Source organism: Squalius cephalus (genome assembly GCF_949319135.1).
Source record: "Squalius cephalus genome assembly, chromosome: 7".
Lineage (NCBI taxonomy): Eukaryota > Metazoa > Chordata > Actinopteri > Cypriniformes > Leuciscidae > Squalius > Squalius cephalus.
Genome location: NC_137128.1, coordinates 41,263,637 through 41,277,402, shown reverse-complemented (window position 1 = coordinate 41,277,402; position 13,766 = coordinate 41,263,637). Strand labels below are relative to the sequence as shown.

General features: G+C 35.7%; 1 protein-coding gene across 1 annotated transcript; it reads right to left on the bottom strand.

Moving 5' to 3' along the window:
- Positions 1-73: 73 nt before the first annotated feature.
- On the bottom strand, positions 74-13,022 carry pitrm1 (pitrilysin metallopeptidase 1). Its single transcript, XM_079876074.1, has 27 exons — positions 12,815-13,022; positions 12,476-12,572; positions 11,340-11,446; positions 11,073-11,224; positions 10,877-10,991; positions 10,701-10,797; positions 9,345-9,505; positions 9,137-9,263; positions 8,952-9,040; positions 8,423-8,551; positions 8,226-8,339; positions 7,948-8,044; positions 7,019-7,153; positions 6,256-6,394; positions 6,061-6,177; positions 5,814-5,943; positions 5,242-5,362; positions 4,944-5,020; positions 4,686-4,851; positions 4,489-4,589; positions 3,938-4,058; positions 2,868-2,918; positions 2,671-2,783; positions 1,940-2,065; positions 1,637-1,782; positions 1,300-1,402; positions 74-1,054 (listed from the first exon to the last, which is right to left on the bottom strand). The coding sequence occupies exons 1-27, from the start codon at positions 12,859-12,861 to the stop codon at positions 961-963; spliced, it is 3,072 nt and encodes a 1,023-aa protein (XP_079732200.1). The 5' UTR covers positions 12,862-13,022; the 3' UTR covers positions 74-960.
- Between the last annotated feature and the right edge of the window lie 744 nt (positions 13,023-13,766).

The following is a 13,766-nucleotide window of genomic DNA, read 5'->3' as shown; positions in this document are numbered from 1 at the left end:
TTTAACCCTATGGTGTTGCGTGGTGCTCAAAAATTACTGATTTTATTTCAATAAAATGAATATACTATATTTTAGTTTGATAATGTTCTTTAATAGTTTTGTATTTTTAGGGGATTGTATGGTACTAAATTATATTTCTGCAATAGTTATGATCCATTTATTACCTGTTCACCACTTTTTCAGCGTAGACCTAAAAATGAAATTTCCAACTTAAACTCTCATAATTCTTGAATGCTTTGGAGTACAAACAAATTTGTTCTCTTTATAAAGAAGACACTTGGCAGATTATTGCTGAAGTGAAAAAAGGTGAAACTAAAAAGCTATAGAAGTTTAAGTCTATTATGAAAAAATGCATTAAAATACTTTTTAAATTTGATATGAAATATATATATTTTCAAAAACATGTTTTATTCCAAATTTGAGCTTAATATCACAAAAAAATTATTTCAGGACCATTTAACATTTATAAAGTATGTCCATGATTTTTTTTGTGCGTTCACAAACAAGTGCCAAAACCTTTACCAAGTTTCGGACCATTACGATGAAAAAATGGATAAGGATTTAGTATTAAAAAAAAGGATTCAAATTTTTTTTAAACTTTTTTTTTAATAGAAAAAGTTTTTCATTCTAGTTAAACATGGTCACATTTATTATAATTCTATACATCTCATAAATAATCTTTTTCTATTTTATGTCTCAGACTCAAACTACACTTTTATCATATGAGTCATAAAACATGACGTCCACCATAAACAAGCAATGTGCAGTGTAAACAAAAGTAGATTTGCTGGAATAATAAGTGGTACTTTAATAAAGGTATCTTCAGCACTTGATTGTTTAGGAGCACTTCAGTTCATCAAAATAACTCCTGTAATGAGGAAAACACTGTTGATTTGTGCGTGATCCAGGAGTGTGTGCGTTTCTTTCACAATCCTAATAATAAGAACGGAGGAAAAATGTCTATTTGACCAGCCAGGACGGGTCTTTTCTGATGCTTTCATTTTCCGGGCCTAAAATAGCCACTCCACACGTCTGCTGGCCGATACCTAGATACCTGTAAAAATAAAAATAAAATGTTAAAAATGGTAAATATGATATTATACAAATAGAAATATCACATCAGCATTCAAGCATAAATATTATTTTTATTAATTTAATTTATTATTTCAAATTAGCAAAGTTTAGTGTTTTTCCCTTGTATTTTAAATGTATATTCCACGTATTTTGATGGGTCATAAAAACAAACATCCCCCCTGAAACATCACTTTTGGACACTACTGTACATTAATGTCTCATTACCTGCCAGCAACGTCAATTAGATTTTTGTCGGTCACAGCGAACAGTCTCTCTCTGTATCTTTGCTTCATTTCATCAGTAATGCCATTTAAAAAACGCCCCAAACCTGCAGCACAAACACAAGATCCTTGTGAACCAGAAAACAAATATCCAAAAACACAAACTCAAACAGCAAACACAAAAACATTCCTACACATCTGAACATTCACATAAAATATCCACAGATTCAAGAATGCAAATTAAATCCAGCTACAGCAAAATTACACAGAAAGAGACTAAACATCATTCAGCATCAAAATACACTCGTCAGATCATTCAGGATGTGCTCTAAACGACTGACCCTTATCTGAGGGGGCAACAGGTGCATCAACGGCAGAGAAAACTGAGAGCTTGGCCTCGTCGATATCCTGCTGGGTAAACCTTCCCTCTCGTGCCCACTCTACTCCGCCACGGAAAGCCGACAACGTCTGGGTGGAGTTTGGATCTCTGAGAGATTGCCATGACAACCAGATAGTAAACCATGAATCAACTTGGCACACACACACATACACATATAGATAGATATACACACACACACCAGTATATTTAAAGCATACACACTAAACAACATTGTGTCAGATCTAATGAAATGCATCATACACACCTATAGGAATAAAATGAGAACAGGCCGCCTCCTCCCATTCTGGCCCCGCCTCCATAAGCCCCGCCCTTTTCTCGGATCTCTCCATGGAGGAACTTAGCAGTCATCATCCTTCCTAAAATACACAGACTAAGAGACAGATGGCAAACTAAATGAGTGCATGATCAATCAAATTAAAACTGTAATAGCGATTTGACAGTCTAATTATAAAATCACAAATGCTGCCATTTAATTAAATCTATATATACACTGTGTACAGTTGTAATGAGAAGCACTTATGAATGGCTGTGGTTTTTTGTCAAACAAAAAAAAGCTTGATGGATTATCATTTGAAAATGAAAAAATGTAGACAACCATAAATACTAATATTGTAATTTTACATTTTTTAAAATAATAATAATATTAATTATTCTTATATTTTATTTTACAGTGTAAAATAATATTAGTATTATTTATTTTGTTTAATATTTTTCTTAATAATAAAAATCATAATAAAAATAATCACTATTATTAGAATTATAATAATAGTAATTATTATTATGATATCCATATTGCTATTTAAAAGCACAACATTTTTGGCCCTACCAAACCTGGAGCATTAAAAACAAACAAAAAAAAACGCAAATTTTATCAGGCAAAAAAATATTGAGATGAGATTTTCCCCCAAATTGTGCAGTCCTGAGTGAGCACAATGACCATCTTTTTACAGAAGTGCACGAGTGTGTTTGTTGTACCTGGCATAATCGGCGTGTGTGAACGGAACCGTGCGCACACACTCACTGACAAAGTTCACAGTAAACGGGAGCTGGAAGAACGTCTTCATCTGACAGGGTTTAAAATGAGGCTCCTGATAGGATGAAGGGAGATCAGTGAGAATGCAACTGATGAATGACATATGAATGTTGCAGTAATGTTGTACAAATGCACTTACTGAGATGAGTTTACGACTCACAGCTGATCCAGCAGTAGGGTCCAATGCTCTCTATGAGAGGATAAACAAACCAATCAAAACAGATTTACTCTTCATCTAAACACAACAAATTCATGATATCAGATTCGTGAATGAATTGTTCTTTTGAGTCAAATCCTTTTTTGATCCAGTTTTGTGGAAAAAAACCCTCTTATTTATTAAAATGCTCATCCCTCTGTCTTTGCAATGTACAAGATTTCAAGGATAGCTAAAACCCTTCACCTTTAACTCGTTCACTGGGTGTTTAAAGCACTATTCTCTATAAAGCTGATATAGAAAAATATATTTTACAATTTTTGTACATTTATCAGTTCACATATTCCCTGGGAATTGAACCCACAACCTCGATGTTGCTAGCGCTACACTCTACTATATTACATTTACATCTATGCATATGGCAGATGCTTTTACCTTAAGGCCGTGTGTCCACCAAAGCGTTTTTTCACACGGCTGGCGTGTTTTTTGAATGTTCAACTTTTGGTAAAACGCAGCGCTCATCACTGTCACTTTTTACCCAACCGTCCAATCACAGTGGAGGAGGGGCGGGACTATTACCACACCGACCAACCGCGTCCGCCACATTCTGCTTGTACAACGTACATCAACAGATGACAACAAGCAGCATAATAACGGAACAAAATCATTTAAAACAAGATTGCGATTGTATTGACATTTTAATATAGAATCAACACAGAAACAAAATATGTGTGAAATGAGATACTAGTAACACTTTCGCGGATATTCCGTATCATAAGAAGCAAAGTGTCTCAACTGAAAAAAAAAACTGCAATGCTGGCAAAACGCTCTCAAGCGCCCACAGCTAGGCGGTTTCAGCAGAGCGCCTAGCGTTTTCAGCTGGCTAAAAACGCTTTGGTGGACACACGGCCTAAGTGACTTGCATTTAAAGCACATTTTTATGAGTTCATGAACTTCCTGGGATTTGAACCCATGACCATTGCAAGTGCCATGCTCAACCATTTGAGCTACAGGAATATAAAGCTTATTTAATTGTGAAAGCCTGTGCTTCTCACCTCCACAATGGTTGGTCTGACAGGTTTGCGCTCCTTCCTGCTGGCTGCTATATTCCCTATAAACCTCTCCACTTCCACACCTGCATCGGACATTTTCTGGGGCGTGGCGTTCACGGCACACCTGAAATCATGACATTATAATCACATTTAAATTCACATTTGTAAATCAGTCAATTGTATAAATAAATTTATAGTAAATAATTTAATTGTATTTCTACTGTTCATTTTATATGAATACATTTATCTACATTGTCTAAATTCATTTTAATGAAGACTTTCTTGTTTAAACACCCCCTACACTATTTCACAGAAGAAATTATGAATGTGGTTATTATTAATAATAAGTGTTAAATATTTCATAAAGCATCTTTTGTCATATTGCTTCTGGCACTGCTATAATAAAGTAATCAGACTTTTGAGGCCATGCATGATTTTACCATAGTAAATACCCTAATATACCCCGTAAATTGGTAAAATCACTGTTATACAAAATGGCTTATTGCATTAGCTTAATACTACATATATTGTCAAGTACTGTGGTTGATGTTTACCTCATGTACTCAGGGTTAAAAAGGTGTCTTTTTATCCGGGGAAGTTTCCTCAAAATCGAAGTCAGATCAGTCAACTCAGCGATTCTTTTCATAAACTTGACCTAAAATGAAAACATCATAAATTTATGAAACAATTAATTCTTCTTGAATCCCTCAAAGGCTGGAGAACAACATCAGGATGTCTCATCATCACTCACCTGGTCCATCCCGCTGAAGGTCTCCTGCAGGTCTGCTGTGGGCGTGAGGGATCGAGCCGCCCGGGTCATCGCGTACATGTGACCAGAGTACGAGATGCCATTGGACAGCTCTTGAGCGGACATCATGACCAGCACACGCAGACGCTCCTCATCTTCAAAACGAGGGCTGGACATGTGCAGGGCAAATTCAGTTTAAAATAAGTATACTTGCACAGAGATTTAAAGATTGATTTTTCTGTCTCTATAAACAAGACTAACCAGTTAAATATGTCACTCCACAGCTGAAACATGTCCGGTAGATTCCGTTCCAGACAGGAAGACGACAGGATAACACCCTAAAAAACACAAATAAAGACATGAGCGTTGATTGCACACTCACTCCAACGCAAGTTCAAATATCAGCAAAAAGAAAATATCCAGAAAAATGTGGTTTCAAACCTTCAAGCTTCTGGTTACCAGTTCTGAGCTTTTAGCTCTACCTCAATGTTCTTGCAAACAAAAGAGCATCATATTTATATAAATTCACACATGATAGATGAGGAAGAAAGAGTGATACCTGCTCGTACAGATCAAGATCATCAGTGTCTGGAATGATCTGTGGAGATACAGACATGCCTCCGGTCTTCAGCTCAATACGCTGGGCCTGCTGACGATAATTCATCTCCACACTGCCTAACCTGAGATTACATCATCAATACATTAGTTATTTACTTACACTACCGACCAAGTAGTTGGGGGTCAGCAAGATTTGTTGTTGTTCTTTTTTTAAAGAAATTAATACTTTTATTGTGCAAGGATGCACAGGAACTGATCAAAAGTGACAATAAAGACATTTCTAATGTTACAAAAGATTCACACAATTTTCAACTGATAATAATAAGAAATGTTTTTTTTTTTAGCAGCAAATCAGCATATTATAATGATTTCTAAAGGATCACGTGACACTGAAGACTATTAAAGTATATTTCAAACAGAAAACAGTTACTTTAAATTGTAATAACATTTCACATTAACTTTTGATCTTTATATAGCATATTGTCACACAGACTGGTCTGATTGAATGTTGGATACTGTACACTCTATATTACAGTATGTATCAGTGATGACGCAGCACAAAGGGTTTCATACTTGGTAATGACGCTGCAGAACAGAGGAACGTAGATCTTGAGGTCTTCAGGGAGGGAGTTGAAGTTGGACATGGCTCTGAAATAAACCATGCCATTGGTGGGCTGCTCACAGTACTGAACAGGTACGCCACCTACAGACACAGAAAGAGATAGTGTTAGAGATAAATGTAGTGAATACAGTAAGTGGCTTTTGCATCTGTAATTTCAACTTTGAATGTGCTTGTTACATGTATGCATGTGGATTTTACCTGCGCTCTCCAGCTGTACAGATGTGTAGGGAATGATGGGCTCAATGTCGGACACCTTTAATGCAGGTAGACAGGAAGCGTCTTGAGTTGTGCTCTGAGCAGCTAACAGCTGCAAACCTGAAACAACAACATGGTTTAATCTCTGCAACAGAAGGAGACTAATAATTCTCGTCCTTCCTGGTCTCGCGAGCGTACCTTTCTCATAGATGTCTTTACGGTCTGCGTCGCTGAGGATCTGTATCTTCTGCTGTAGTTTCTGTTCCTCAGCTTCAGCCTGTTTCTCCAAGAATCTCTCATCAGGACTCATGGAAAGGGTCAATTGATGAGTGTTATTCTGAAACACACACAAAAAAGACACATTTTTGAAGCAAATTAATGCAACAAACATGCATGAAAAAACTGCAATCATGAAAACAATCAATCATGTTTTTCTATTATGACCATAATAATTTTACATTTAGTTTTGATTTTATTTGTATTTTCTATTTGTCCTATAGTATTATAGTTTTATGGTTTCAATATATTAAGTTATTTTAGATTTAGTATTGTAGGGCTGCCGAAGTTCATTTGTTAATTGATATCATAAACAAGCTTAAATTTCTCTAGAATACCTCTTGTTATTGCTATCTAGCACATTTTGTCATGCATAATAAATGCTGATTTTAAAGTTGTAAAATTCTGTATTCAAAAGCTAAAATTTATTTTTTTCATTTTAAGTTATCTTTAGAGTAATGAAAATGAATTTTAGTTTGGTTTCAGTTATCCCAATTATGTTAGCATTTAATCTTTGATACAGCTGTTTTAATTTCATTTTAGTTTTCATTAACAAAAACAACACTGCTACTTAAGCACATTATTAGCATTAGGCATGGCATGTGATGCACAAAGCAACATTCACTGCATCATCAATGGAGCAGAATAACCAGTCCGACTGACTGATTAAAAGAAAGAATATTACCTTAAAGTAGTGCTGGACTTTGTCCTGAAGGTAGCGAGGGTTCTCCTTCAAACACTGCCGGAATCTGGACACACTCTCACTGATCTTCAACAGCTGCACCGGATCGCCATCATGATTCCAGCAGGATGCAATATACTGACAGACAGAGACAGGGGGTTTTGCCATGCAAGTTTGTGAAAGTTGCCCTCAAATAGAAAAATATAGTAAAATCTCCTAAAAAAAAATAATTCATATTAGTAAACATTCATTAATTTATCTAAAAAAAAAAAAAAAAAAAAAAAAAATCACTCTAAAGGTAAATGTACACTATGTAACTTTTTTGTATAAAATTAACCAAATTTAAATAATGAGTCAATCCATCATCCATCCTTCTTCCAAAATGTGTTTTTATAAATTGTCATATGTAGCTCTCTAACAGAGTAAAGCATTATCTATTGTGAAGGGTCATTTCATTTTAGTTGTTGTAGCACTGTCTTTGTGCAAGGAAGTACCGTGTCTATTAATTGGTAGAGCAAACGTCTTCAGCTAGTCAACTTGAGATACTTTCCATCTAAACTGGTTATATAATAGTGAATGTTTCACCTTATTTCAGTTAGCTGCTTAGGCAACAATATAGTTCTCCCAAAAATGAAAATTGTCATAATTTACTCTTCCTATCTTAATTTGTGTTTCAAAGATTAACCAAAGTCTTATGGGTTTTGAACGACATGAACAAGAGTAACTGATGACAGAATAATTTTTTTGTTTTTGGTGAACTGTCCCTTTAAGAACAACAGTAGTTGTCAGAGTCATTGTGTGTTTTGACATGTTAACAAATGTTGCTTAAGCAGAAAATATTATTGTCCTTTTCAATAACATTCAATAAAAGTAGCACAAAAAATATATACAAGTACACGTGTGTGTGTGAGAGAGAGAGAGAGTTTACTCACTGAAGTGAGAGCTAGGCCGAAGCTGGTGGACTGATGTTTCATCTGAATCTCAATTTTATGCAGCAGGGCTTCAATCCGCTCCTCTTCAAAACCAGTTCTGAAACAGCAATATAATTACATTTATTCATTTAGCAGGTGCTTTTCTCCAAAGTGAACATCACAAGCAAATTCAGATTCTCTCAAAGTCAAAACTGAGTAAAAGTTCAGCAAAAGCTTGATTTCATTTAAAACTCTTTATTGTAGTAAGGCAATAAAACAGTCATCCAATCTATACTCACGCAATGATGTCATCGATGGTTTTGGCAATGATGCGTTTGACCGCCTCAGCGTCGGCCTCCGCTATGCCTTGAAGACCGATGGTGAAAGACGCTTGTCTAGTGCTGCCGTCAAACCTGCACGAATCACACATTTATAAAGCTCCACTCTCACTCATCAGAGAGAGGAAGTGATTTTGAAGTCTAGTCAAACAACGTACCCCACTGAAGAGGAGAAGTCTGAACCGATATTGGGCTCGATCAGGGCTTTGTAGAAGGGAGAGTTTGGACCAGAGATCATCAGAGAGGAGAGGAGGCTCAGAGTGAACGCCTCAAACGTGTCTGTGATGCTGGAACATACGTAGACATGAGGTTAGAGAGGTAACCTTTAAAAAAATGAAATGATATTGTGTTGTCAAAAGTCCCGGAACTACTACTTTTCTCGCTTTCAATACCCATTCATAATTTGATTAAAAAGTTTTACTTTTCATACTGCCAAGTACGAACTGCAAAGTTTTGGGAGTGATGACCATTTTAAAAAGCAGGACTGAATCTAAAATTACGATGTTTGATGTTGTGATAACCATGGCAATGGACGGGACATTAAGTCTTGCTGTCTAATTTCAATAGACCTGACACTTGTTCTGTTAACCTTTATTGTGATTCTTTGTTTTTCATTTTATTACTCATTTTTCATAGTGACAACACTAGAAATGAAAAGAAAAAGAAACTGAATATTTGTGCACTCACTCTCCCAGCAGATAGCTCATGCAGAGTGTGTTTTGTTTCAAGGGGTCAGGAACCAGTGCGTCAGGCCTGCAAGTCACATGATCTGCTCTCTGAGCAAAAACATTGAACAATCAACAAACCTCACAAACTTGAATTGAATGTGTTCATTTTACAGGTCCTTCTCATGTGTGTATTTTGTAACGTACAGGTTTGTCCCAGAGCATTTGGGGAGGAACTGCAGTGTTGGGTTCTGTTCTCTCAAATTTAGACAGAGCCTCTTCCTCTATCTGCTGTAGGTGCTGCTCCAACGGTAGGTCCCCGTATGTGAAGAACCTGCAAGCAGAACAGGCAATGAGTATTGTCTGCTTTTTGCACACATTCATTTAGTGAGTCCGAGTGTTATAATGTGTGTACCGTGCATTGCTGGGGTGGTAGTGTGTGGCGTGGAAGTGTCTGAGCTGTTCCCAGGTCAGGTCAGGGATGGCCAGCGGTTCCCCTCCGGACACAACAGAGTATGTGTGATCCGGCAGGAGTTTATTCTGCAGGTGCTGAGCGTATAGCTGAGCATTATCTGACTACACATACAACATACACAAGAGTAACAGAAACATTTGTTAGTCTAAAATAATCATAACATCATACGAAACTCAAATAAATGTAAATGTGACATCCAGCAGAAACATTTTAACTCCTATGCTATTTGTAATTATGGGCAGATATATTCAGTATATGGATGTGTGCATTATGAAGCTTATTATGTATATTTAAGGATGCAATGATGACATCTACTGGCATATGCAGATATTTATCATTTACAAATCTAATCATTTGCTCACCATGAAGATGTTCCAAAACTGTATGAATATATTTTTTTCTGATGAACACAAAAGAAGATATTTTGAAGTTTATTTCGGAAATCAAACTTTTTTTTTTTCCTACTATGGAAGTCAATGGGGTCCATCGACTGTTTGGTTACCGACATTCTTCAAAATATCTTCTTTTGTGTTCAGCAGAAGAAAGAAACTCATACAGGTTTGGAGCAACTTGAGGGTGAGTAAATGATGACAGAATTTTCATTTTTAGGTGAACTATCCCTTTAAGGAAAATATAACATTGGCCGCTACCTACACTACCATTCAAAAATTTGGGGTTGGTACATTTATTTCTGTTTTTGAAAGAAGTCTCTTATGTTCATTTTATGCTCAAGCTACATTTATTCAATCAATAATACAGTAAAAACAGCAATATTGTGAAACATTATTACAATTAAAAAAACTATTTTCAATTTAATATATTTAAAAAACAATTTATTTGTGATGCAAAACTGAATTTTCAGCATCATTACTACAGTCTTCAGTGTCACATGATCCTCCAGAAATCATTCTAATATGCCGATTTGCTGCTCAAGAAACATTTCTTATTATTATCATTGTTGGAAATAGTTGCGCTGCTTCATATCTTTGTGAAAACCATAATTTTTTTTTCCGGATTTTCTGATGAAAAGAAAGTTCGAAAGAACAGTATTTATTTGAAATAAAAATCCTTTGTAACAATATAAAATTACTTTACTGTCACTTTTGATTCATTTAATGCATCTGTAATGAATACCGTAAAAAAAAAAAAAAATGTAGGCCTACTGACCCCAAACTTTTGAAAGGTAGTGTACGAGGTCACGGATCTATCATCCATGCATCTCTATAGATATTACTTCTATATATTACTGACATATATATTTTTTTAAATCAGAAGAGCACAGAGGAGTTTTCTTACAAACACTCCCTTCATCTCGTTGAACACCACACCCTTGAACACCACACGACTCGTGGGGTCTGTGGGGGTCTCGTGCTCCAGCCTCCAGCCCTCCTGCCTGAAAACAAACCCCATTAAGTCCCTTTCAAAACCAATTTATGTGCCATTAATTACATTATCTGAGTTATGGCCTTTACCAGAAGTCCAGTTCTCTGAGACAAGGGAAAAAAACAGCATCCAGATAGACCGACAGAAGGTTCTGGAAGTCTTTGGCATTCTGAGTTGAGAACGGATACATTGTGTAATCACTCGCTGGGGAGAGAGATTGATATAATCAGACATAATCAAATCACATATACACTCACTTAAACACAAACACGCATCGGGAAGTACCTGTGAAGGCGTTCATAAAGGTGGAGAGAGAGCGATTGAGCATCTTAAAGAAGGGGTCTCTACAGGGGAAGCGCTGAGAGCCACACAGAACCGTGTGCTCCAGGATGTGAGGAACACCGGTGCTGTCCATCGGTGTGGTACGAAACTGCACACTACAATAACACACACATGCAGAGGAACATCATCTGGGCATTTAATGGGGTTCAAATGAAAATCCTCAGACGTTTCAAAGCATATCAGTCTCCATCAGACGCAGACAGACTGTACCTGAAGAGGTTGTTGGAATCGTCTCGGGCTGCGTGAAGATACTGAGCTCCTGTTGCATCATGGGAGAGTTTAACGGCCGTCAGAAACAAATCCGGCACAGCAGTAACCTAAAAAAACACAATCGATGTTAGCACAAGGTCACCCTGACACCCATACAAAAAGTCCATCAATGCTGTGACAGTCAGGAGGACGATCACTGATGATATTTGAAATTCCTCCCAGTTTGGCAGTTGTAGCATAACAACTAATAAAAAAGATAATTATCCCTGTAAAATCTACTGCATCATATTTGATACATTGAATTTCTTAGGCTTCTAAATTATCAGCATGATTAACACTTTGCTGATTAACCTCTTGTCCAAAATCTACTACATGCCTTCTGGCATATTATTGATAGTTCATAATATTGATAGTTCATAAAACATTGACATTTTTTGTGACATTTTTAATAAGTTTTTTAAGTTTTATAAAATAAACATAATATTAACTTTTATATTGTTAGTAATATTTCAAGATGAACACTTACTGGACTGAAGCAACTTAGATTTGCTTGATTATCCAAACATAATTTTTTTAGAAAAATAATGTTAATATGCATCAAGTATGATCCATCAGGCTTTTTTGTGTACATCTTTCAATCATCAATGTATTGTATTGCATTATGTTTTAATACTACACAGCATTTAAATACCATCTTACTAAGGCATTATTGAAACTGATTATTTGAACTGAAGTGACAACTAATATTTATATGCATTATATGTAAGTAGTCAGCCGCTATACAGAATCTCATTGATTTACATTACAAGCTATCAGAATTTCATCTAACTTTTCTGGCCATATAAACAACAAATTTTTAAAATTTCTCTTTCACATTATGTCTAAATGGTTCTGTAAAAAAAGAAGACTTTTCTGACTATTATATCATATGTGAGGCTTTATTAAACTAAAGCAAAGCACTAGAGATGTGCATTACAGCGATTGCAGTTTTAATGTCCACAATGCAATGGATCTTGGTTGAATCTTGTTTTAGTTTTTAGAAGCTGTCGGAATGAGAACCCCTGTTCACTGTATGTGATGAAACAGAAACAATACAAGCACATGTATTTTCATGATTTGTTGACTCTCTTTTTTACCTCTTGAACAGTGAATCCGTGGATCTTCTGTCCCACTGTGTACTGCAGTGCTCTGTCCACAGCAGAGCTGCCTCTGGTCCTCCATGAACCCTGCAAACTACAAACCACTCATTCATCAGACTAATCAGCATGACTGAGCTTTTCTCAGTGGCTTACATCATACACGTCAAAGTTATACCTATAAACGTGATGACAGTTAATAACAATGACCTGAAATGATAAATGAATGACAATTAAAATATGAATAACGGCCTAAATCAGATCACGCGGATGTCTGAAACCGAAGGACAGAAGTTCAACGTTAATTCAACCGAGACATGTAAGTTAGCATTTACTCACCTCAAATTTTTGAGTCTCGTAATGATTGTCTTACTTTTACGAAACATTTTAGAAGCTTAAATCCACTGTCTCTAATAACTACTGTGATAATGAGTTAAGTTAAAAGTCAAAACGCATTATATGTGAGTTCCTAGATTCATGTTTCCGTTACGATTAAAGCTCTGTCCTTCCATGTCCCATGGCACGCTGTACACAGCACATGCGCACTAGACGCGACCTTTACCGGCTGCAACCATTGCTGCTGCAAAATAAAAGTATGGGCAATAATAAAAAAAAAATATATATATATAAATATAATTTTGAGTCTATAAAATGCAGTTTATATAACTTTTAAGGTAAAGGAGATGGAATGCATGATGCGTGTTTTTTAAATATTTTACCAGTTGACCATTTAACACTTCCTAAAATGACCAGCAGATGTCAGTAGAAACTGGAGTCACGCTGTTTAAACACTGGGGTCAAGTACTTAGAGAAGGAGGGAGCTTCAAAATAATCTTTTTGGGCATATACAGGGAGTTAACCATTAGGGTTAAATATTTGAAAGTTTTAAACTGATATGGTTGTTGCTAGAGGTAATTTTCCATACAAAGAATTTTGTTTCTTCCCAAATTCCATAGTCACTACAATCATCGTTCCACGATTCTGGATAAATTGAGAATCACGATTTTTATTTTATTTTCAAAATAGTTGTAATTTACTCTGACAATGTTAATTGCTGCAATCTAGTTTAAAAATATTTAATTCATTTGAATTATTATTATTATTATTTTTAAATCGGTTTAAATGAAAGTCTTCACTTGTATCATTACTGGATAAATTGATTAATTAAAATCTCATTATATGAGATAACAAATCTCTTCAATTAATTATTCAGTTACACATTTTTAATGTCGCCATGATGTAATTGAAACAATCTTTATTTGAACAGATTTACTCTGTTTATATTCGTGTG

Coding starts and splice junctions, on each gene's coding strand:
- pitrm1 (XM_079876074.1), bottom strand. CDS start 12,861: ATGTTTCGTAAAAGTAAGACAATCATTACGAGACTCAAAAATTTGAG. Junction 12,573..12,814: donor ACGAGACTCAAAAATTTGAG/GTGAGTAAATGC, acceptor AGTGGTTTGTAG/TTTGCAGGGTTCATGGAGGA. Junction 11,225..11,339: donor GATTCCAACAACCTCTTCAG/GTACAGTCTGTC, acceptor GTGTTATTGTAG/TGTGCAGTTTCGTACCACAC.